This window comes from Prorops nasuta, unplaced genomic scaffold, assembly GCF_024137725.1.
Source record: "Prorops nasuta isolate Cenicafe-Biocafe unplaced genomic scaffold, Cenicafe_Pnas_1.2 PNAS00008, whole genome shotgun sequence".
NCBI lineage: Eukaryota > Metazoa > Arthropoda > Insecta > Hymenoptera > Bethylidae > Prorops > Prorops nasuta.
In genome coordinates this window covers 1,158,119-1,184,694 of record NW_027116805.1, presented here as the reverse complement: position 1 = coordinate 1,184,694, position 26,576 = coordinate 1,158,119, and the positions used below count along the sequence as shown (strand labels likewise).

At 32.4% G+C, this 26,576-nt stretch overlaps 3 protein-coding genes across 6 annotated transcripts in view; 2 read left to right on the top strand and 1 right to left on the bottom strand.

Moving 5' to 3' along the window:
• LOC136775881 (calmodulin-like) overlaps window positions 1-15,293 on the top strand; it is a 70,198-nt gene extending 54,905 nt beyond the window's left edge. For all 3 annotated transcript variants that reach the window (XM_066731053.1, XM_066731051.1, XM_066731052.1), the window contains 6 exons: window positions 283-528; window positions 6,210-6,243; window positions 6,336-6,437; window positions 7,346-7,481; window positions 7,557-7,705; window positions 8,051-15,293. In XM_066731053.1, the coding sequence (XP_066587150.1) occupies window positions 283-528; window positions 6,210-6,243; window positions 6,336-6,437; window positions 7,346-7,481; window positions 7,557-7,705; window positions 8,051-8,082 (699 nt within the window). In that variant the 3' untranslated portion in view covers window positions 8,083-15,293. The remainder of the gene's footprint in view (window positions 1-282; window positions 529-6,209; window positions 6,244-6,335; window positions 6,438-7,345; window positions 7,482-7,556; window positions 7,706-8,050) is intronic.
• A 140-nt stretch (window positions 15,294-15,433) lies between these two features.
• LOC136775880 (zinc finger protein 91-like) lies at window positions 15,434-22,620 on the bottom strand. The gene is made up of 6 exons (XM_066731050.1): window positions 21,450-22,620; window positions 21,193-21,365; window positions 20,968-21,126; window positions 20,673-20,885; window positions 18,756-20,576; window positions 15,434-18,680 (listed from the first exon to the last, which is right to left on the bottom strand). Exons 1-6 carry the CDS (start codon window positions 21,940-21,942, stop codon window positions 18,336-18,338), a joined length of 3,204 nt encoding a protein of 1,067 aa, XP_066587147.1. The 5' UTR covers window positions 21,943-22,620; the 3' UTR covers window positions 15,434-18,335.
• A 783-nt stretch (window positions 22,621-23,403) lies between these two features.
• On the top strand, window positions 23,404-26,465 carry LOC136775866 (dnaJ homolog subfamily C member 2). 2 transcript variants are annotated; one of them, XM_066731018.1, is made up of 6 exons: window positions 23,404-23,603; window positions 23,937-24,206; window positions 24,321-24,705; window positions 24,787-25,879; window positions 25,978-26,058; window positions 26,130-26,465. In XM_066731018.1, exons 1-5 carry the CDS (start codon window positions 23,552-23,554, stop codon window positions 26,026-26,028), a joined length of 1,851 nt encoding a protein of 616 aa, XP_066587115.1. In that variant the 5' UTR covers window positions 23,404-23,551; the 3' UTR covers window positions 26,029-26,058; window positions 26,130-26,465. The 2 variants fall into 2 exon arrangements, with proteins under 2 accessions (XP_066587115.1, XP_066587114.1); XM_066731017.1 differs by having other exon boundaries at window positions 25,978-26,465.
• The last annotated feature ends 111 nt before the right edge of the window (window positions 26,466-26,576 follow it).

The window sequence follows — 26,576 nt, the reverse complement described above, 5'->3', positions numbered from 1 at the left end:
TTGTAACGGGATGCTAAACAGCATTGACGGTCGTCGTTCGTTGACCGATCTATCTACAGTATAATAGTAGTATCGAAGAATGTGTGCTCCATTCGAAACTGCAAGATCTATTGAAAAATGATTTGCTAAAAGTTAGAGGGAAATAATGGTCCACTTGACCCAGTGGAGTAAAAAACTAACGTTTCATACAAGGATTTTACGTTCAAATTGTTAAAATGAAATTTCCAAGCATGCATTTAGTGTTTTGCGTAATTAACAAGGTTTTCCTTTGTCGAACAATAGGCTCGCAACAAACCAGCGGATGGCGTGGGCCACGTGAATCAAAAAGGTGCTACAGGACAAAAAGCTCCACTTGCAGCGGGACAAAAGGTTCCTCCTGGTACCAAGGCCGCGACAAAACCAACCCAGAAACCAACAGCTCAGAAGGGACAAGTCAAAGTCACGCCAAAAGCAGCTTCAGTCAAGACTGGCAAAAATAAGAAGAAAGGCCAGAGGCAACAGTATGACCTCATCGTTACCATCAATCTCGTAAGTTTTATTTTTACCTAATTTTTTACATTTTTCACTTTATTCCTATTTTCTCTCCTCGTTCAGTCATCGATTGCCAAGTTTCATCCTTTCGCCATTTTAACCAAATTTAATCCTCCCTACTCTCTTATTCCTTCACTCGATTCCATCCCTTTAACTCTCGTCGCCTTTAAATCGACGCTGTTATATATATATATATATCTCTCTTCTTTTTTACGTAAAACAATTTTAAGTGGTTAATAAATTTTTTTTTCTCGCAATGAGTCAATATGACTGCAGATTTCGATACATTGCCAAGCGCCACTTCAACATCTGTCTTCGCTCGTTTGTGTCTACAAGTGTTTTCGCAAAAAATACAATTTTATTCTAACCAGATTATACAGATACTGAGAATTTGAGATGAAATTAAAAAAAAAAATAGTGAAGATTATAACTGAGAGCATGTATCACACTGAAGAGAAGCTTTATTTTTTTGTTCTTCTTTCCTTCGTGAAGCGAATGCTGAGCGCTGATCGCACAATGTCATACTATACTGTTGTATACATGTATAAACATCACACTATCGAATTGTATCGTAAGCAGTATTGAATATAGCAGACCCCGAGATAACCGCACGTTACAGTCCGATGTTCCAGAAATAGTGTCAAACGGCTTCCTCTCTTATTACAAACCGAAAATCTAACTTTAGATATTACTATTGATGTTTTCTCTACTTTCTGAAATCAGATAAAAAAAAATGATCAAATTCTATGGAATGGTCAAACGAAGAGAGGAATTGTTTTATCAATAGCTACTTTCATTATTGCTGAAGCAATCGCATTCTAAAAGATTATAAAGGTATATAGTGTAGAAGAAAACAAGAATAAATTTCTTCGTCTAGTGAAATGTTTGCAGTCTAGCTTAAACCTGATCATGACCTGTTTGCACAAAACCATCGTAAATTGTTTAAAATTGAGTTATTTAAAATACCCTATGCTTCCTCAATCTAAACGCCGTACCTCGAATGTTCGATGCAATTGAATTCCCACAAGTTTGATTGAGTTTAGAATCGATTCATGCATAAGATTATTTGCATTAACTTGTTCGGATGTAAATAGAAAATATAAAGTACAGCGATTTATGTTTTAGCAGGATCCTGATTCATAATTATTCACTTGCAAAATAGTGAGAAAAATTATATAAATATGAAGAAAAAATAGAGTAATAAAAACAACAGTATTGTTCGAGAGCGATTTAAGACAATCATCAGTGCCTGATTATCACTCCGCGCGAGAATATAATTGCCGAAAGCCAATAATTGATCGTTAATGACATTCAATGTGATGTAGTATGACGGATGAGAGTTGCCTTCGGCACTTGTACGGCCAAAGTGGTAGCGTAGTTTTTGCCTTTTGGCAGGCAGCTCGAAAACTGGCGTTCGCCAAAGTACTACACTCGAATCAAGCAGAAAATCAATTTATCAAGTCGCTATTCGCTCAGATGGAAAATCTCCCTAAAGTCAAATAACAATTTCATCGGCGTGTTACCTTTGTCCCGATTGAGGCTTACGTGTCGCAAACGAAAGATCAATCGGAATGCTTCGTTAATTCGGATGAAATTGGGACGAAAATTTTCAACTGATTGATGCATGAAAAGAGCGAAGCAGGTCACGTGCGGTTTTGTTGCAAGGAAAATCAGAAATAAATTCTTGTGTAAAAATTAGTAAATAAATATACTATAAAATTGGGAATTTCAGAGCATAAACAGACAAATATTTAAACACAATGAAAATATAACTATACATATATATAATACGTATATTATAAAGTTTACCGAATTTCTCGAATATTTTGATAGGGCTGCGTATACGTATAAGAAGTTTGGCGTCCGTCGTTTCTGGCAAAAGACGAAGCGTGTCTGTTCTTGCCGAATGGCTTTGGATCGCGCAATATTTGTCATTTGGCAGTGAGTGTCGGTCCGTTAGCCGACGCATCTCGTGCTCAACATCCTTCGGTTCACGTTTACGAACCTTCCTGCCAGGCCCGTATGATATACTGCCGCGTAAACGTGACACTTTGTGCGTGTGTGTGTGTGTGTTTGTGTGTCTGCAGCTTTGAGCCATGTCGTATTGCACTGTGCGACATGGAGATTAACGCACCTCTACCTTGCCAACCAATGAAAATTCGAAGATTTCATGACTGACAGTTAAAAGCGGTCAAAGTCTGTTCAGCGGTTCAGCGCTGCGCGGCTTTGGTGTAAACCGATTGCTTTTTACCGGGGGGACACTTTGAAAGACGAAAATCTTTCCTTATTCCTCGATCCACACGTACGACCTCTTATCTAGTGTGTAAACAAAGGCTCTTAATCAAGCTAGGCCAACAGACCCCAAAGAGGATTAATAACACGATTTGCCTTGGCTCGCTAAACCATGATGCCCATCACTTCGTCAATTACAAGTTGACTCGGTTACCGTCGCCTAGTCCACATTTGAACGCATTCCCCAATATGGACATATCGATTATGACGTATAAAGCCTTAATCAATCGAACGTGACATACACTAGAAACAGATTAATCCTATTTCGCTAACCTAACACTCGTCCATCCCTTCATAGCTACTTCTCTAAATCATTCAAATTCCCATCACCTAAACGATACGATTACACAAATGGGAATAAAATCGTAACGTCCTTTGAATAATATATGTATATATTCATAGATATTATCTGTTCGCTGCAAACACGTGCCGAACTTTATCCCTGCGTGACGTTAAATGCATCCTGATAAAAAATTGACAGATTGCAAAGATTGGAACAATTTAGCTACTAACTGATTGCTTTGTATTATCTAGAGGATGAAACTGTTTGTAATACCTTTTTATTCAATTTAGCACTTTTTTCCAAAGCAAACTGCAGTTTTTGTAATAAAGAAGAAATTCAATAATTTCATTCCTCGCTCTATATTTTTACTGGAAATAACAATTTTTTGAAATAAATTTTACCATTTTTACATAACCTTTTAGAAGCGCTTTTAAAGTAAATATTAAAACTGTGATAATGATATTGATTAATTTGGTAAAGAGTTAAAGTAGTAATAAATAATAATAATTCGTTACTGAGAAAATCTAAATTGATTTATCGCAGAAGTCTCAAAGTGCACAATGACGCTAAGCCAGTTCGACACCGCGTTCCGCAGATACCAAAAGGCGATGCTATATTAGTTCAAACGCAACGTTACTGCCACGATGATCTATAAATATTATTTTGGCTCTGATTTAGGATCGCAAGGCCAGTGAATAATACGCGTCAAGGCATTTTGTGAAAAACTCGCAAAATATAGGGCTTTCCTTGTGTTTGCTGCAGGATAGGCTAGTATTAACTGTAAAATTTGGAGTCCTTTGTACATGTGTAACCAAAGGATAGACGTTTCATATACACACAACACGCTATACCTATAGATATATATACTCAAGTATATCTGACCTACGTGTCTCGAGGATACTTGGAAACAGATAGTAAGTTCTTTGCAAACCTTCCTTCAAGCTTTATGCCAAAGATATTTTGCAAAGCTTGTTAAGATTAACAAAAGATCGTGTTTTTGAGGCTTCAAACGTATCCTTGAAAAAAAAAGAGAAAAGCGGAATTTAAAAGGAAAATAAGCACCAGCAGCATGGCCGATGTGGAGAAAAAATACACTTACGAGTACGGAAGACTACGAAGATTAACGAGCAAGATCGACTGTCAAATTCGACAAATAAGCGTAAGTAATAAAAAAAGAGGAATGAAAAAAGAGAATTTCGTGGAGCTAAGCGAAGCAGAATTTTTTAATTATTCAGAGTAATATCAGTTGCAGTTTGTAGATTTTTTTCTTGAAGAGGTCGAAGGGATAGGAAAAGGGGGAGGGGGATATATCTCTTTAATCAGTATAAAATTTTTAATGGTAAACTTGGTTCAGCAGCAGTAAAGTGTAGAGGATGTAGTATGCATATACGGTGTTATTGACATAAAACGCTAAGAGTACGTTGCGAGTGTTTGTGCATGAAGCTGCTCTCCAGTCCCATATCAGTAGTAGTACCATCCGCTAAGAGAGACGAAAACCGATTTTCCACCCCATTTGTCCTATTTTAAATTATACACAGTGTACTTTGAAAAGCAGGAATTTTAATTGGTTTCAGAAATATTCCATTAGATAAAATTTCTTGCACACACTGTTTCTTTCTAGAAAATATAAAATTTGCCAAAAATATTGCAGTGTGTTGTTATGATTATTGTTTCCTATTCTATTTCTTGCGAAAACTTGTTTGTCTCGAGATTAAAAAGTTTGGATTGGGAAATGATAAATGCTTCATAACTCGATTGAAATTTACTAAGAAATATAGCTGTATTAATATTAGAGCACTGACACCCCGTATGCAAAATTTCCCAATCCAAGATACACGTTGCTACAATAATATAGCCTTGAAGATATGTCGAAGTATTTTCTTCGCTCAGTTTCTTCCATACATCTTCATTATTTTCAAAAGTCTTTGCCCTTCAAACTTTTATTGTTATTCTACATTACACTGTATAATTTCATTACGATGGAATTTCTTGTAATTTTCGTGGAAAGTAATACATGCGTTGAACTAGCATCAAAAATATAGATTCTCTTCGCGACATCAGAAAGTTTCGCAGAATTTATACATAAAAACAAGATGAAGACAATGTGTGAATCTGGGAGAAGCTGAACACAACAAATAAAATAAACTGACAATTTGAATAGAAAATCCATTTCTTTCTTTATTAAAAGCAAGAGAAAGGAAAGCATATACATATGAATGTTAGAAATTTGCTCTAGAATGAACGAACAATGATAGGTTCAACGACCCTTAGTGGTTTTCGAGTATATTCTATAAAATCTATAGAAATACCAGCAGTATCATTTGGTTGAAAGCCAACAACAATTGTTTTCGATCTATAAAGAAGAGAGAAGGTGAATGTATAATAGTTATAAACGTTCGGTTGACTTTTAGTAATGCAATAATAATAAATTTTATTGAATAGTTTGAGGCAACGTTGGTATCTCCTAATGAAATTATCGTTGGAGATGATGAGGCTGTAGCTGTGTAGCGGTAATTGTATAGGTATATGCAACTTAGTCAACTAAGTAAGCTACTTATCGTAAAGATAGGAGCGTCGCTATAATTTATACGCATGCACGGAGATACGATAGAGCGAGTGTGTGAGTGACCCAATTAGGCTAGCCTAGCAAGCACCGGCGACACGTTAAGGCTGCAACACGCTTTATTATTAATAATTCCCGGATGTGACCTCTTCGTTAAACAGCCATTCCACAGACATGTTTCGTTTCGGTGCAGTAACCAGGCGATTGGCCAAACTCCATTCCCCCCTTCTTCTACACATACTCCTATAACACTCCAAATGTAACATCCCTCGAGTTTAGTATCAACCCAATTATTATACCGAGATGGCTGATCAAAAGGCGTATAATCAACAATACTGTAAGCTACGTCATATAGCGAATCAATTAGACTCCCAAACTAGGAAACTCATTGTGAGTTATTCTCTAATTTCACGTAAAATCCAAACAATCTCATGTATGAATTTTCTTTCACCCCCCCCCCCTCCTCCTTCTTATTTGAAATAAACTAATTTACTTATTTGTTTGAGAAATATTAATTACATAAATTTTCCATTGTTTCAGTCCGAATATGGACTCACGGAAGATCAGGTTGCTGGTAAGTTAGAGACGAACTTTTGTCACTCTATGTGTGTGTGTATGTGTGTATGTGATAATAAGATTGATAATTTATTTGCTTATCATTCACAGAATTCAAAGAGGCGTTCATGTTGTTTGACAAGGATGAGGATGGTACAATCACGATGGCCGAGCTTGGTGTCGTTATGCGATCATTGGGCCAACGTCCATCGGGTAAGCAGCAACAAACAGACATCTCTGATTAGTATGATAAGCGCGCAGTAAAGCTGGGATGAGCATTCCACTCGAGTTTCCTTTCTGTCGCATTTTGAGAAAATACCTTTTCCAACTAATAATAAGATAGACAAAGGTGGTATGACGAACCTAGCTACTATAAATTAGTTTTATAGTTAAAAAAAGCACCAATAACGTATAAATTGGCTGGACCTTCCTGTGATTCTACAATTACTTCTCTGACTGAAATATATTTAAAAGAATAGACTCATTAATAAATGTTAACAAAAGGACAGTTTGCAATTTTCTCGCGTTTCCTTGTTCATGAGAAACGAGAATTTGCTTCTGTACAAGTTATTTTCAACTTGCAGTTAAATCGAAGCTCAACAACAAAAATTTTTTTTGCAAGTACCTGATTTATTCACGTAGTAGTATTTCTTTATGTGAGAAATAACGTGAAAATGCTTTCACCCGGCGACGAGTTGACTCTTACAGTTGGTTGAATGAATAAATGATTTGGGAACGTGGTGCATTCCTACCTGGAATACTTTTCTCCACAAAAGTTGCCTTCATGAATATCAAAGCTGCATATCCGGTACAACACACACGCTTTAGGACGGTCGAATACTAATTGAATGCATACCAAACACACACACAGAGCATCCGTGTCTCACACATTTCCCCCGCTATTGCGACCTTGTCATCGTTACTGCGCCAAATCTGATTCATTTCACCTCGAAATTTACAATTATCAAATAGTCCATTCCATCGGCCTCTCTGTCTTTGCGAATAGATTGTCTTCTCGTCGTTTAATATATTATTTATTTTGTATCTAAATTTACTCTAAAATGGTTGAATAAGTCTGAAAATTTGTACAAAATTGCAATTTGGATCTTTGTACATTGCAGAAACCGAACTACGAGACATGGTGAATGAAGTAGATCAGGATGGGAATGGAACCATCGAGTTTAATGAATTTCTGCAAATGATGTCGAAAAAGATGAAAGGTGCTGATGGGGAAGACGAGCTTCGCGAAGCTTTCAGGTACTTGTATTGATTAATCGGATGGTCGATTGGCTTCCAGTTTCTTAATACTTACATAGCATTTGTGATTAACAGGGTTTTTGACAAGAACAACGACGGTTTAATTTCATCCAAAGAATTACGACACGTGATGACGAATCTTGGTGAAAAATTGTCAGAGGAGGAAGTTGACGATATGATTAAAGAAGCTGATCTTGATGGTGACGGGATGGTCAACTATGAAGGTGATTTTATCTTCTCCCTATTTTTGTCTTCTTTTTACTGTGTGAAGAAGAACAAACCCTCTTTGATTATCCCCGCAAAAAGTCGAAACTTAATTCTCGAGCTAATCGAAACTTTGTTGTTCCCAACAAACTCACAAAGTAGTTTAAAATTTTCTCCCCTCAAAGACTCTTTTGAAGATCGAAGCTGTTGGGAGATTCGGAAGTGAATGACGAGACTAGGACTGATCGATTAACCGCTTAACGAGAAAAGCCTGTAGATTTTTAGGCTAATTGTTGAATCTTAACAAAAATTACAATTGTTCGTGGATTATTTTAGTAAAATTGAGGAAAATCTTGACTTTTCAGAATTCGTTACAATCCTGACGTCGAAGAATTAGTTTGACAGATTTGGGATGAAGATATTAGCGATGACGGAGTTTTGGCCGAGGTAGAAAATGCGTAAAAGATCACCTTGTCTGCTCCACCTTCAGCTTGGTATCATTTGTCGAACGCTAAAAACCAATACTATCCGGAAAGGCCGCCAGGATTCTTCCTATATAGAAGAGCGCGCAAAAACTCAAGACCAGTTAAAACTAGAAAGTCTTAGGTTCACAATAAAAAATTTAAATTCTCACGATTATTAATTAAAGCAAATATCACTTTTGCAAAGATAGATTAATTGACGATTGACAGACATGAAAGCAACTACTCATCATATATGAGAGCTATTCTTGGAATGAAATGAAATTTCGCCGAAACAACTTTGATGCTTTTCAACCTCTCAGCAAGCAGCGAAAGCAACTCATCGTTCGTTTCAAAACTGACTGCAGATCCTAACTGGAGCTAAAAGATTTCGATAAGTATTCGTGTTAATTCATTCGAATTTAAAGTAGCACGCTTAAAAAGCACGATACTGACAAATATTTCAATATAAGTATTTGTCACCGAATTGTTCCAAAAGAATCTATCGAAGAGAAGAATTGTTGAATACGTTGGAACCTTTCGCATCATTATTAACCACTTGAATATAATGATGTCTCGTTAAAAAAGACCATTGAGGGAAGGATATTGAGAGAAGTGGTTTAAGAGTAAAGCTTATACGATATCGGTAATCTTTGGGCTTCGCACACACTTAATTTACTTTCATTAAAACACCTCTATGAGACTATAAGAGATCCCTTTTGAAACAATCAATTGAGCTTCGTTTAGAATTGACTTGATCTACATAGAATCTACATAGTATGCCGCATTATACGAATTCCATGTTCATTAATCCTCGAGATCACTATAAACCCGTCCAAAATTCTTTTGCATAGTTGACAAAAGCGAAACCCCAATAGGATGGCATGTTCCGAATTAGACGTTTATACCAAATCCTAAAAAAGATCCTTATTAAACGCATAAAATCTGTAAACATACTATCTTACGAATCTTGCAAAAGCTGGTTGAAGTGGAAAGGAAAACGATTATTTTGATTGTGTCGATGAGGTTGTAAGGTTTCGTGGTAATTTACTAAAATTGACTGATGAAAAATTAAAGTAACAACTGGAACACTTTCCTGTCGTCTTAGTATAATAGCCCCAGCATAACCCATCATTGAAGGATGCTTATATTTAACGAATGACCGTGACAAAACCAACACTATAAGATTAGCTAAACTAATATTTAACAGTATTGATATTCCACTGTTAAGTAAAAACAGAATACGTAGCGATCCCGTAGAAATGAAACCCCAAGCGTATTTAAGTAAATATTAATACCTACGTATTCACGTTAAATAAGTGTTACGACGTGTTCCTGCAGAAGAGGCCGCCAAACAAAATCATACCGAAATCATGTTGAATATTTATAAATGGTACAAAAGATTTGTACTTTTTTCGCTACTATGGCCCATCAATTGCATTGTAATCTTAAATTCAAAATAATCATTTTTCCACATACTTAAATTTTACAACACTACTTTATACTAATATTTTGCATAGTTTTTCAATTTCAACAATATAAAACATGAATTCATACTTGTATCCAGTGCTAACGTTATATTATGAATTTGACGAAATATTTAAATAACATTTATTTTATTAATCTTTTGCTTTTCCTTTCATTTATTTAGAGAAAATGAAGTTCTCTGTTTATTGCCGTTGATTACGAAAAGTTATGCATTTAAAGAACAAATGAATTTATGAGATAAATTTAAATTCTTAAAGTGAAAAGACAGTCGCGTAGACCGCGATAGCGTTCAATATTAACGCTTAGATATAATATATGTAATGATAATTATATTATTATTATAAATATTAATAAAGCATTATAGGCATATTCCTATTACATGTTATGAGCAGTGTTAAAACGGAAAGGAAAAAGGCATCTTATGATTCATATTTAGTATAAAGCTTACACATGCAAAGGCATAGATCAATTCATGTATTGTATACATATATTATAGGTTGTGTATACGCACACTCATTGACATATACTCGTAAGTATATGCTTGCGCTAGTATGTTGATGAATGGGAGAAAGTCCTGCATTACCAATGATGTTCTTTTGTAGAATATATAACAAAAATCTCTTTAAACGACTATTGGAATAATATATTATATAAAAAGTTTTTAAAAGTAACTAATACCTGCAAATATTACATTAAAAAAAGTAATAGCTATTTAATCTAAAAATTTATAAACACTTTGAAATTTCAATTTTAATCTTTCTTTTTACAAATCGCTTTTATCAGCTTAAACAATAAAAAATAATATAGCCGTATATTATAAGAACCATAACTGTAAGTATATCTAGTCGCATACACAAGTTGATTAATAATCACTTAATTTCCAATAGAAACATTCATTGGCTATTAAAAAATTTTAGTTTCGTACCGAGAAATTTTCGCGCACGATGCTATAAAACCAATGATGTACGAGAAAAGTTTACTAGAGTGAGTTTAACTATATACATATAATGTCGGATGGTTGTAAACGTGTAGTTTATACCGTAAGCCGACTGTAGTATTGCAGGATTTTCTCCCAGTGATATCGCTATTTTTATGTTAAAGGAAACGTTAATAATTATAGTAGTGACAAAGATGTACGAATGATATATATGTATGTGAGTATGTGTATTCTATGTGCTTTGAACGAACCGATGCGTGTGAGAGAAGAAGAAAGGAAACGAAGACATTTTTTAAAAAATCTATATAACAGATACGATATGGGGACAATGGTTAAAGCAAATAATTAAGCAGCTCGTGTAATGATGATTCGATTTGCTATGTGCACTTCAGGAAGTAATGAGCATCACACGATTGATGATTATAAATGCGTCGTTTTCGCTGGTAACGTTGATCATTGCACATCTTTCATATATAGAATAAGACAATAATCTATTCAATTTTAGTTAAAGGGCAAAGCTTTTAATCTCCATCTAAATGTATGAAAAAAAAAAGAAGACGAACCTTTATTTTCGCCATATTTTTATCTTATTACTCAGAAACTAAAGGTCAATGCACAATTATGAATGAAACTCTATTTTTAACTGGATAATTTGAATGGCCAATGACATTCGACAGAGCTATATTTCTCTATCCTATTATTTAATTATCTATTTTTATAATTAAAAACTTGCATGATTATAAATATACGATTGAGAAAAGATATTCTTATCGGTTTAATTCGGCGATAGATTAATTTTTGGTTGATAACCATTGTGGGACTACGGTTTCCCCGTCGAATAAATATAAAATATAAACATAGAGAATATACTTAAACATATACAAATATTATGTTAACGGAGTAAGACAAATATTTTAATAATAAGTATCCTATTTGCTTTTAAAAATTTATTGTTGAAAGAAAATACATTTTTCTTGGAGCTTTGTGACTTTATAAAAAGACGGATTAAGTTAGTCCGCATTAAAAATTATTATCTTGAAGAGCTTCTTAATTAGAGAAAAAGAAAGAAAATATATTGCGTAGTATACCCCACGATCTAAAACATATAAATCATCCTTAAATATCATGGTAAAGTAAGAGAAGGCAGGGGAAGATAGAGAGAGAGAGAGAGAGAGAGAAAGGGGTAAGATAATTGAGAAGGCGAAGAAAATAATAAAAGCAAAACGCTTTGACAGTAAAAACATAAAGAGTTCGAGATGAGTCGAAATAAATAGTAATGTATAACGTCCCGAAGACAATATCTTTAACAATTTAATTACAAGAGTCTATCTAACGTGTTAAAGAAGGCCTATGTTTATCGCTTGCGTCCACACGAGAAGTTGTTAATAGAGAAGAAAGGAAACGAGTGAAAAGATGGGAAGGGAAACAAAGTGAAAGCATCAAATATGACTAATAAGATAGACGAAATTTTGGAATATGAAAATCAATTTCATGACGTATTAGGTAGGTAATTATGGCAAAGCTTCGGAACATTTACAAGTTATATATTGAATATAATTCATTAAATATGATAAATTAGTGATATAGTAGATATATAAAAATCATTTCAAACAATTGCTCAAGATTCCAGCTTACGTTTTCGCTCGTGTAAATCGGACAGCCATTACATTTATATAAACTAATACTAATCGATAATCAGTGAGAATAATCATACGTAGCGTTAAGCATCATCAAACTAGAGTTTTCGCTAATTTGATTAATTAATTAAATATCAAGGTAAATTGGTAGTGGTTAATGAAACCAGATTGACGAGTTAATTAAAAACTTATTAGATTACGGCAAATTGAAAGCTATAAAATAAAAGCTTTGCTATAGAAAACCCGCGTTCTCGAAAGCACAATGTACAAAAATCCATCATTTTACATTAAATTTTGTTGCTATATTCTATATATTTATATCTAAAATTATGTAAATCTTCTCCGACTTATTCCTGCATATCATTATTGTAAATTGCAATTTAAATATTTTTTCTGCTTCAATAGTTGTGATTAATGGTTTGTTTATCAAAAAAATTTATGGAATACCTTTTGAACAATTTATAATGCTACAGGTGTTACAAGAGGTTACAACACTTTTTTTCCTTGACGTCTATCTCATCGTTGCCTTTACTAGACTTTTCCTTAGTTCTACAACTTCATTCATTCTCGTCGAAGGCATTTTCCCTCTGTGTGAAAATCTTTTCGCTTATTCTTTTTTCTATTTAAAACAACGCAGTAACTGTAATCTCAAGTTGTTAATGTTACTTTTACTCGTTCTATTATTAATAATTGATTGAATTACCTTATTATCACCTTAGTTGATTATGTACAACAAGAAAAAATTATGTTAAACCCATTTATAATTGTTTTCAAAGTAAGGTGGTCTAGCAATTTCTGGTTGTTTTCATTCTAATTTTTTTTAAATATTTAATAAGCAATACAAGGTTATCGAAACTACCACCGTGAAACGATCGATATAACAATTAAAAGTATAATGCACGAACTACTGAATACGTAAATTATTCATAAATACAAATGGTTTATAATGAAATGTTTATCGGAGCTACTTACACTGCTATTCTACCTCAGAATCTCGGAAGTACAGCGATACTTTCGGCATTACCGTATCTTTGATTTCCACCATTAAAAATATATTAAAACCTTTAACAAATATAACAAAATTCTTGAATAAACTTGATAAAATATTAGAAAAGGGAATAACTAGCCTAAATATATTATAATAGTACAGAAACGAATGGATGAAACGTAGTCAATAATAAAAAATATATACTTTATTATACTTTATTTTGCAGACAAATATAGGCCCTCTTGTTTCAAATATGAAATAATTAAAGATGAATTATCTTATATGGTTGTATCGAAAAATATTTTTATAGATTACTCTAAATCCTATACTCTGTCAAATACGTAAACTAATGTTATTTTTATTATATTTTATACACAATGTACGCACACAAATTACAAACTATATACTATACAATATGATTCGCAAGTAAAATATCATCGTTTAATCATTGTTTACTAGCTAGCTTATAATGTTTATTATATAACCAGCATAAAGTGAGATCTATCCATTTTCAATCATTTACATTACTAAACTTGACTTGTGATAAATATTTAGGAGCGCTTTATCCTCTCTATGTATAATTAAAAATATCAGAGAATCAAGATGCTTTATTAACTTGTACCTAAAATATTTTTACATTTTGAAATCTTTAGATATAATTGTGTCAAATTAATCATATAGTTTAAGGCGATGTTTTTAAATTTATGGCATGTTACGTAGCTGCGATTCATTTTGATATCTGTAATCACCACGTCACACTTGACAAGATATATTTTCACGCAATTATGTTGTTACTACAATAAAATGCGAATTAAATGGAATGGCACACAACCATCGCAGCTAAGAATAAGAAGAGAAAATGATTTAAACTATATATATATATATATCTATATATCCTTTCTCTTCTGTCTCAATAAGGAGAAGTCTTCCTTTGATCTTCCTTTCGTACTTTCCCTTAGTTCGCTCTGGTCGCTGATTTTTCACAATATTCTCGAAGACCGTCGTAGACTTTTCCTTGATTTCTTCGTGACTCTGTTAGATCTCGTAAATAATAATTTTAAAAGCATTTAAAATTTTTCTTTCTATACGCACAACATATCATCGTTTTATCTTCTCAATTTGATTTACTATAAAGCAAAAATTCTTGATGAAATCGATAAAATATTTGTCAAAAATCAGCTAAGAATGTTACGTCTGTGATAAGAGACTACAAAGAAGAAGATAATAATCAATTGGAGCGAAGGAAAACGTGAACAAAATATAGGAATGGATTTAAGTGGATGAGTAGATCGTCTAAATTCTTAATTCTAAGCTTATGTCAAATTATTTACAATAGTTTTATGTTTTCTAAACAAATGATTTTAAGAAACTAATGAACCGGTTGCTTCTTAATTACTGACGACATTCTCTCAGATAGAGTTTAATTAGTATAAAATGCTTTTCCAGTGCAAAAGTAACCAAATGTACAACGGCATAAAATATCGATAATAATACGAGGGAACCTGATGACCTTTCGTGTAATTTGACTACAGTTGTAATTATAACTATAATTATGATAATAATCATACCATAGTAATAATAATTATTGTTATAATTAAGCGTATAACTATCTAACGATACGTTCTTGCGAGTGATCGTAATGGATGTAACATCGCTGATTCCCGAAATTATAGAAAAGCTTATTACCACTCAGCTGTAACAAGAACCAACGAAAAGGACAGTTTTAAAGGCACGAGGAAAGAAATATTCTGATGAGTGGAAGATTTAACGTTTGGCAAGAACATTCAAGATTTTTCATCGCCGTTTCTCGCTATGTAATTATCATTCGAAGGAACACGAATTAGCTTTAGTCGACACATACCAAATAGATTCTATCGACGTAACCCGCATAACCTGTTCGCTATAATCGTAAGCTATGGTTTGACAGCCTGCAGCAGCATCTCCTAATTTACACTTGAGAAATGTCATTTAGGTGGAAGACGATAATATTGACGCTTATTCGCTTCGAATAACAGTGAATGAGAGACGAATTCGTTATACATAAATTTTATGTAACATTTACATAGTAGTTTTACAAATATATTGTTAGAAGCTAAACGAGCTAATTTATTTATCAATAAATATCATGGATCAAATAGATTGACCTTGAAAGTAAATAAAAATGGGATACCAAGGTGTCAGAATTTCCTGACGTTTAACTTAAACTTTAACGTATAGATAAATACTATATATATAGGCTGCGTCTGAAATAAAATTGTTCCTGGCGTGATGGAAAAAACTTTGTTTTTAACGGAAGATAAATTAAGGCGAAGAAGAATGGAAAAAGAAAATCAAGTTTAATGTAATGGCAAAACTGTTGAGGAATTACAATATGATCGTATAAGTATAATTGTTTGTGTTGATAGATTAAATGGGAAATAAAATACACAGAGTCGGTTATAAAAAACCTCGCGCGTGTCCGAATAAATTTCGAAAATTATAAATATGAATCACCAAAACTGAACGGAGATTCGTTCTGTGGATCATTAATATCTTAGCCGAGCAATATATCTGACAAAGCGACAAGACGGATCGATAAGAAAGAAAAGAATAGAAATGTGAGGATTAACTGATACACGGATTGTAAGCTATGTTTCGTGTGTATTTTTTAATAAAATGCAGCTAAGGATTGCGAATCGAGCGAAAGAGCAAGATAGGTATTTATATTTTTACTTGAGAAACATTTATAACGCGCTTTTAATAACTAATTTCCGAATTGGAAAGGTTCGTTACGTTATTTTTCCAGAGAGAGTAAACATCTAAATAAATACACAAAGCTATACGCTTTATATTATGACGAAATGTATACGCTGAAAGAAATTTCGCGTAGGCAAATATCAATAAATTCGGCTTTTTCAATGTTAAACGCGTCGCAAGCAGCTTCAATAGAACTATCTATATTCTATATTATACAATGAATGGAGGAAAATGATTCTTGAGCAAAAATCCAACTCTTTTATACATGTGCATGAGTCATTTTTCACTGCTGTACAATGATTACGAGTGAGCTTATTCGAACAAGTAATAATATCATTACACATAAAGAAAAAACAATTATTTGATTCAAATAAATCTTCTTTATGAATAATGCCAATTAAACATTCCCCTGATACTAAAAATAAATGTAATGAAATAAAATAAATTTAATTTCCTTGAATTTTCCTTTAAATTTAATCATCTATTTATTAAAAGCCAAGTACATATTTAATGGTCACTATATTCAAATACAGACTTATTTGAATCAAAATAATATTTTTTTCCTTGTAGAATTTTGAAAATACGAATTACTTGCATGTTATAGAAAGATTTAATTGTATCACAAAGAAGTCGGTTAAATGGAGTATTTTCATTATTAATATTAGAGTATTCGACACAAATTTCGTTAACTTTCAAATTAATGACATAAATAATATTTAATAATTTATGCTAAATTGTATGAAAAATGTTTTAAAACCTATATTTATAGCGATATAGGTTTATTGCAATATCGATAAACATTTGTAAAAAAAGAAATTCATTTTTAAAGGCAGTTTTACAATTTTATAAGTACTTGTTGAATCACAAAGAAATGCTGGAAGTTTTGCTAACAAGAATTTTTATGAATTTCGATTTTCGATCATAATTTCTAACTAAAGGGGAATGACATAATTGTACAGCTGTACCATGTAGTGAAAAATATGAATTTCAAACAAGCGTTGAGACTTCCGCTAATACATTTTCAATAATGATAATAATACACACTCGTATTCACACTGATGCTTTTAGAATTTGCAATTAGAAACTGACTAAAGATTGTAGTTAACGTAAATAAAATATCAGGCATATAAAATAATCTTTATTGGTTCAAAATAAATATGATTACTAATGGACATAGACACTAAACTATTTTCTGCTTTAAAAATAAATAATCTTATTATATATATATATATAACTCATTAACAGCTTAGAAAATTGTTTGTTATTATTGAAAGAATTACTAAAAAGTATGAAAAAGATATTTAAAATAGTTTGCTGATGACAGCCCACTTTGTAAATTTACAAAGTACCTATTAGTGAAGAAGAAGGTTTGAACATATTGAATTAAATATATGATTTTTCACATAAAGTAAAAGAAAATAAAACGAGTATTGTAGACAAAAGAATATTAATTTAACGTAACGAGGCAGCAGTGAACACCAACTAAAACTGAAGAATAATATTGTTAAAAAAAATATGCGTACAATCAGTTGAAGAGATTTTTAATAATGATTGATTATTATAGCGTTAAAGAAACTTGTGCGGAGGAGAAAAATTAGAAACATATAAGGAGAGAGTCTCGCTAAGATTAACGCACTGAGCAAAGGAAAGAAAATGATAATCAAGCAAAACAATTTTGTAGTTTATAAACGTTGATTGTTTAATTATTGTATGCAGTAAAGAAGCGAACGTTCATTTATTTTAATGAAATGCGACATTCTTATACGCCTACGTTACCTGCGATTGGATGTGATGAAAAGATCCGCTCTACCTTGCACATATTGTCGTAAAGCTGAAAGATAGGAAGAGCTGGAAATATTACGGTGAGAGTGTAGTATATGTATGCAGTGTTAAATATATGCATAGCCCATGTTATTCGTAATGTCATGCATTGTAAGTTTAGAAACACTAAAAACCAGGCGATGGCGTGTGTTGGGATGTAATACATGTATCAGATTACTCTTAAATATAGCCATTTTATAATGGATATCATTATCCTTAATTTTACCCCTCCCTTATACTTTTGAATATTTACTAATTAATAATCTAATGCAACATAACTTCTATAAGTACTGCTTCACCACTACACCGAAATTATTGAACAAACTTTCGATAAAAATATAAACTAAACTCCCACTTTCCATTCCTTGCTTGAGTAACATCGCCTAAAGAAATTGTTTTTGTATCGCGAATAAAACCAATAAATAAAATTGTTGAAAAGCACCCTAATATATATTCAATCTAAATGAAAATTAGTACACGCGCGTATTACTAAAAAATATTATATTTAACAAGTTTGCCATATTTACATTATATATTAATCTATATATATACACATTGTCTACTCGGATGATCACCTTTCTTTTAAAGCTTGGCAAATGCAAGAGGATCATCCTCATCCATCTGATAGTCCAGGATATCAACTTTAGTTTGCTGATGCTTCTGTTTATGAACTTTCAATGAACCAGGCTGCGCAAATGTTTTTTGACAAACATTACAGGAGTAAGGCTTTTCACCAGAATGAATACGTTCATGACGAATGATATGACTTTGATGAGGAAAACGCTTTCCGCAGGAGCGACAAATATACGGTCTCTCATTTGTGTGTGTCCGACTATGAGTTTTCAAATCAAATTTCTTAAAAAAAGATTTACCACAATGAGGACATACGTGATTTCGTTGTTTTAAATGATCTCTTTTTACGTGCTCCTAAATTGTAAAACAGAAAAGAATCATTTTGATTATTCTATTTACTTTCATAGGAAATAATAAAAGTACACCTACATTCACTTGAGATAAAGTTGTATAAACTTTTGGGCAGATATCACAGACAAATTTTTGTGGACCATCAGGTCTATGATTATTAGCAATATGTTTGTTTAAAGTAGATTTCCATGCAAATGAAATTCCACAGTCTTTACACTTGAATCTTTGATGGTCCATAAAATGCGTACCTATGTGTTGTTTATAATTATAACCAGATGAAAATACTTTATTGCATACTTTGCATTGAAATCTTTTGAAGGATTTTTTAGATTTCTTTTTTGCTGGTGATTGATTTATGTCCTCCGTAATAATCGCCTTACCTACACTTGTTTCTAGTTTAGTAGGTTTTTTAGAATCAATATTACCATACTGAACAGACTGAAATTCAGTATTATCACTAATACGAATCAATAAGTCTGATCTATTATCATGAACAGACGTTGGTAAGCAAACTGGTGATCTTAAAAAGTCTGCCTTGTTCTCATTCAAATTTAAAGATTTGACAAATTGTTGATTTTGATATTTATTATTTTGTAGAGAATCTTGTAATAGCTCTAACAGCTGTTCACCTTCATTTTGTACTACACAAAGCATCGGTGACTGTTTACATAAAGGGTTTTTGATAGTATCATTATTTTCTGTACTACCAATCTCGATAAGTTCAAAAAAACGCTCTTCGCTATTTTCAAAAGCTGTTTTCTCAAATGCTTCTAAATTGTTTTCAACATAATTCTCAAAATCGGTTTGCGTATCATTGTCTAAATGACATAGATTGAAAGTCTGCATATTCTGCATTTCTTTCTCTGATATGCTAATAGAAAATTCCTTATTTTTCAAATTTATGCATGACAATTGGTCATTTTCATTATTTTGCAATGAGTCAAACTCTTTTTCTTGCCTTTGGAATTCTTGATGTGTGTAATACAAATCGTTTTGTAAATCTGTAAGATTTTCCAAGTTGTCACTTGTCTCATATTCGTCATATCTTTGTATAAAATCGATAGTTGCAGATTGCTTGCTAGAAGAGAGCGATTTTCCATCATAATCAGTATAAGTTGTCTCTTCAAAATGAACTTTATCTAAGCTTTTACCATTTGAAGTTATTGGAGCTTTATCTAAAAAATTATTTATCAATAATTTATAAAACTGTTCGCCACTTTCGGTTTGTACCAATCGTAAAGTTGGCTCTATACAATTAAAGATTCCATTATTTGCATTACTAGAATCATCAAATTCATTTTCACTATTAGATATAAGTTTATTAACATTTCTTTCTATAGACTCAACAAGTCTATTATTTTCAACAATATTATCCAGGTTTACAGATTTTATTAAATTAGTCTCATGATTATAACTAACAAGCTTTCTACTCTCATATGATAATAAATTTCTGTTACTATTGATATTATTTGTTCTAAGTTTTTCATGCTGATCTTCAATACTTAGACTTGTACAAACATCTGAGACAATACTATTAAACTCAAGGGATTCAGATTGATATCTTTCATCAGATTTAAAACTTTGTTCTTTTTCATGATTTATAGCTGCACACTCACTATTTGACTGATTACTTTCTGGCATTAATTTAAATTCATTATGATCTAATTGTCGTACATATATAATATCTGTATCTGTTATATCAGAATTTTTATATGAAGCTATATCAGCATTATTTAATGATTCATTCTGATCATAATTACAGCTATCAAGAATTTCTGCTATATTTATACTTATATCTTTATTTTGAATAGTATCTGCTGTTCTTAATTTTATTGCTATTTCAGCCAAGTGATCTTGCAAAAGTTGATCCTCTAAATCAATAGGATCAGTTTTTTCACCCTGCATATATAATAAATTGAAGGTTGTTACTCTACACATATACTTTATAAATTATATATCTTATATTGCAAACTATTAAAACTAGCTACTAATTACCTGATCCGAGGAAATATAAATAACAGTTTCCATGAGATTACCCTGCTCCAATACTTTACTTTCCTTTGAATCTTGAATTTTCTCCTTGTTTGTATTATTAGCTAGTCTTGATTTAATAAAATCTTTTTTGTCTTTCTTTGTTTTTATTTCTATGTCATCGAAACCTAATCTATGGCATTTATGATCTTTCATATCATGTAATTCTTGGAAGCTCTTCAATAATAAAAAGAAGAAAATTAATAACTCAATTCTATTCTTCAAACTCAAAAATTTTTAAATAAAATTTTAATGTTACCTTTTCACAATCTTTGCATTGAAATTTTCCACTATTAATGTGATATTTTTCATGTTGACGTAGTAAAAGTATAAAATGAAAGCTTTCGCCACAAATTTTGCAATAATGTTGGCGTTTTACAATTTTGTGATTATCAGATCTATTGCTGTTTCCTTTAACCTGTATAACATGCAACAATTGTAATTAATCTATCTATGATAAGTAAAAAAAAATTAACCTACTTACTTCATTATTGTTTTCAATAGATTGTTCACCTTGCAAAGTTTGATCTGCCTCAAGATTCTGAGTATTCTTATCAATATTGTTACTTTCCTTATCATGAATACGTTTGTGTCTACCAAGAGAGCTAATTTGTGTAAACCTTTTTCCACATATTGAACATGGATAAGGCTTTACACCTGCAAAAATAGTCTATTAATATACTTACAAAAAAAGCTTTGAATAAATAAAAACCTATATAATTAAAGAAGCTTGATAAATACCAGCATGCATTCTGCAATGTCTGATTAAATTTGAAACGTGACTGAACTTTTTTCCACAAACTTCACAGATACAATAATTAGTACCTAGATGAATATTTAAATGCGTTCTTAGATCTGTTTTTCTGAAAAAACCTTTACTGCATATTTGACAAACGTGAGACTTTTCTCCCAGATGAATACTTCGATGATGATAATCAAGTTGAGATGCTCGATCAAATGTCAGACAACAAAGATCACACTTGAAAGGTCTTACTATTTGATGACATAAATTCTCATGCATTTGTAATTTTGCTTGAGATTCAAATTCTAAATTCTTATCTTCACATTGAAAGCATTTCCAAGTAACCTCTCCTGAGTGTACTTGTAGATGACCATAAAATTGTTTCTCATTGGCATATCGACAACTACATACTGGACAAATGTAGTCAGCTGATTGAGAATTGCTTGAGCATTGCTCCAACATATTAATTTCAGTCACTTTATATATATCCATCAAAATTATATTATCTTCCTTTTCTATAATTCGTTATTATTTCTGCTATAATAATGAAATAATGTGAAGAAATTGGTACAGATTTTTACGACTAAGGTAAATATCAATAACATATATAGTTATTTAATCAGTTTTCTACAATTAAATTTAAATTCCTTAATTTAATTACAGCTTCACCATTTTTTATCTGTTACTTAGGCCTTAAGACTTAAGTCTTATTTTATAGGTTAACTTCCATTATAAATAAACCCCTACAACCTAGTCAATTTTCAAAAACAATTAGCTATATGCTAAATTTTTTATCCTTTATTTAGCTGAAATTAATTATCACTCTTTTTATATATATTGTTTTGCAGTCTAATTTTATTAATAATATTTTTGTTCTATTTTTAAAAATGCGTTGATTTGTTTTCGGCTAATGCAAAATGAAACACAATTTTGGTCATCGAGTTCCAACTTATTGTTCATTCTTTCTTTCTTTCCCTTCAAAGGTTAAACCATGGAGACATGGAGATAATGACGCATACTGTATGTGTATACATAGTACATACATACGAACGGTACGAACTACTACATACGTCACGAACTGATACGAACTGTCCAGAGTGTCCAGACGAGACGTCCAGTGTCGACATACATCCCATCCTGACAGTTTGGTGTGTAGTGGTGTTTACACGCTAATCTTATATATGTATATAGCAGAAAGAGGTGTAAAATAAAGAAATATGAAAAAGGTGAGATTATAAAGTAATAATTGAAAATAATGAATCGAAAGTACGAATATTCTTAATTTCATTCTTTATTTTCAATTTTTTTTAGTAACCTCACCTTTTTGATATTTCTCCATTTTACATTTTTTTCTGCTACGATTAACTGTAAACACTTTACACACCATAACGGCGTATGGGTTCAGATTTCGTATCCAACTTTATTCCAATTATTGGTGACGGGCGACGGCCTATTTTGAGTTGGCGCTACACAATGGTAGCATTCAGCAGAGACAAATGTTGAGGGAGCGTAGTATGTTATTGGCTATTACTCTTAGATTCTATAATTTTATCCAATAGAAGTAGAAGTTTAAAAAGAAATCTAGTAACGTTACTGAGCTGCTACCTCTGCTGAATGCTACCAATATCGACCAATCAATGCTTTCAAATTTCATTATTCCGAGTGCTATAATCAGCTAACACAAATCTCTAGTATTATACCACCGCCGTTAGAGAAAAACCCGACCCAATAATGTTAATTTACACTATTTATAGAATTGTTATTTATGTAGATAATTTTTAAAACTTTATATAACATGTATTGTAAATAAAAAAGATTTTAATTTTATAGCGTTCTATCGTTCCATTGTCTTAATTATTTCAGGGCATATCTCCTTCGCAGTGTAGACTTCCGCTTTCCGCTGTAATATTTGTTGTTTGAATGCGATTGGAAGAATTGCAAGCTGGTGCTAGATGGTGCTAGATGGCCTGGAATCAGTGGAATCTGGGACTGGATGGCTTTGGGAAGATGTTGGCAGCGTGATAATAATTCTAGTTAAAGAAATCGCGACACTTGTATTAATTTTTTAATATTAAGCTAGTCGTTCATTTTATTTATAAGAATGACAGACGGAACGCAAAATGAAGAATCTAGCAATTACAGCACAGTTTCTGGTGAGTTCAATTCAAGTTGGGCAAGTTTTCATTTTGACACCGGCCATTTTAGGTTAGAATTTTCAAACTTCAGGCAGAAAAGTTTTGGTAATGATGCAGCATCAAACATAACTTGATTTATGGTTCACAAAAAATATAATAATCTATTCTTCTCGTTTTTTTTCATTATTTGTTTTATTAAAGTTGGTGTTTTGACTATTATTTTAATTTTGCTTTCAATTAACACGTGCGTTACGTTTGTCTTTCTGTAATGTGTGCATACTTGTATAAGTGATTTTGTATAGATTATTTTTTCGTCGAAATATTCGTAACTTTGTTTTTTGAACTTTTTAGGTCCTTCACGAAATCAAAGTTGCAAGACAGGTCAGTTAGTTTTGTATTCCACTGCGCAGGCATGGAAATCTCAGTTCTACCGGAGTCTCAGACAGGACAGGATATCAGAGTCTTCTGATGAGGAGGACCTTTCCCAGTACCAGTTTGAAGATGATCTTCAATACCTGAGATCTTTGGATCCAAAGGAGTGGAAAGATCAGGACCATTATGCAGTATTAGGATTGAAAAAACTTAGGCACAGAGCAACGGAAGATATTATCAAAAGGGCTTGTACGTAAACACAGTTCAAAGTTTACTCTCTAAAGGAATGTAGGTGTTATGCCAACTATTTACCCTTGTCTCACAGATTAATACATTAGATGGATACTTAAATCTGGTTTACAGACAAGCTGAAGATACTCAAACACCATCCGGACAAACGTAAGGCTCTGGGAGAAGAGATTCGGCCAGATGATGACTATTTCACCTGTATTACTCGGGCTTGGGAGACTTTAGGAAATCCGCTAAAAAGGAGAAGCTATGACAGCGTGGATCCTTTCTTCAATGATGATCTGCCAGATGAGAGAGAGTGCAAAAGCAACTTTTACATAGCTATGGGTCAAGCCTTCAAAGAAAATTCAAGATGGTCAAATAAAAAGCCAGTTCCTAGACTAGGAGGTCCAGAAATGCCAAGGGACAAAGTGGAGAAATTTTATTCATTCTGGTATAATTTTGATTCATGGAGAGAATATTCTTATTTAGACGAGGAGGATAAAGAAAGTGGCCAAGAGTAAGTATATTAGAATATTAATTTATAATTGAATTATGCAGTAAAATTATTGATTTGATACTATCAAATTACTAATTTCAGTCGTGATATGCGTAAATGGATTGAGAAAAAGAACAAATCCACTAGAGCGAAACGGAAAAAGGAAGAAATGGCAAGAATCAGAACTCTGGTGGACATGGCATATAATATAGATCCAAGGATAAAGAAGTTCCAACTAGATGATAAAGAAAAGAAAATTGCAGTAAAGAGAGCAAAACAAGAAGCTGCTAAAGCTAGGCAGCAGGAAGAGGAGAAACAAGCCAGAGATGCTGCAGAGAAAGAGAGAAAAGAGAGAGAAGTGAAAGAAAAAGAGGAGAAAGCGAAGCAAGATGCACTGAAACAAGAAAGAGAAGCACATAAAAAAGCCTTGCGTAAAGAACGAAAAACTTTTAGAGATTATTGCAAAGCCAATAATTATTTCACCAGTGATTCAAACGAAAGTCTTCGACATATGGAGAGTGTCGAAAAAATTTGTGAGCTTTTGAAATTGACACAGCTGGAGGAAGCTACAAAGAAGTTGCAGGAAAAAGGAAAAGAGGCTTTCCTCAGCATTGTTGAAGAAACAGAAAAGAAAATTGAGGAGGAAAGAAGGTCTGCTTTGATTAATAATGACTCGCGAAATACACCAGAAAAGCAGGTAAAAGCTTCTAGTGCTCCATGGACGGAAAATGATATTCAACTTCTCATCAAAGCTGTGAATCTATTTCCTGCTGGTACCAATCAGAGGTGGGAAGTCGTTGCAAATTTCATCAATCAGCATGGAACCTCTTCAAGTGGCGTTACCAGGGAAGCCAAGGAGGTTTTAGCTAAGGCTAAAGATCTTCAATCAACAGATTTCAGTAAGTCGTCTTTGAAGGAACAAGCTAATAAAAAGGCTTTCGATAATTTTATTGCTGAAAAGAAATCAAAGGAAGTTGAAGAGAGAATGCCTGCTGTTACCGAGAGGCTCGATCCTCCTTTAGTAAATGGAGAAACGAAAGAAATCAAGAAAGAGGAGAAGCCATGGACTCCTGCTGAGCAGAAGTTGCTGGAACAAGCTTTAAAAACTTATCCCACTACTGTGTCTGATAGATGGGAACAAATTGCTAGCTGTATACCTAGTAGAACGAAAAAGGAATGCATGAGAAGGTATAAGGTACGGAAGCTTAATATTTTCCACCATAAATATTTTGGTATTATCGAAGAAAAGCCATTATTTAAAATTAATTTAAATGAATTAATTTTTGTGTGCAGGAACTGGTTGAACTCGTGAAAGCAAAGAAAGCAGCACAGGTCACAAAATAATGCTAGCCGCTGTTGTAAAGCAATTTCATTGTAATTTATCTTGTTTTTTAGACTTCCAAGTTTATAAATCTTTGATAAACGACTCATATTTGTTTTTTTAGGAACTATTTGTTACCGGTTTCGACACCTATGAAATGTTTATTTCTTGAATTAATCATTCGAAGTTCTATAAAAAATAAATACTTGTTGAAGAATTTGAAAACAGTTTGGCCTTTGGCGTGTAATTATTGTAAGATAAATAAAAACTAGTGTGAATGTGGCATTTATAAGTAAAGTACATAATATGTATTGAAGATTTTATTTAAACCTAGACTTATATACTGTAATTAGTAAAAATAATTATCTACGTCATTAACGGCAAAATTTTATATATTTTTTTATTTATCATTATTGTATATAGCGGTATTTGTCGTTAATGACAATTAAAGATACCGATATTGTTCAATATCAGATTACGGAATGATTCAATTTCATTTTTCGACGATAAATGATCTAATAAGTATACAAATGAGATGGAGGATCAAATAATACTTAAAAAAAACTAGTCT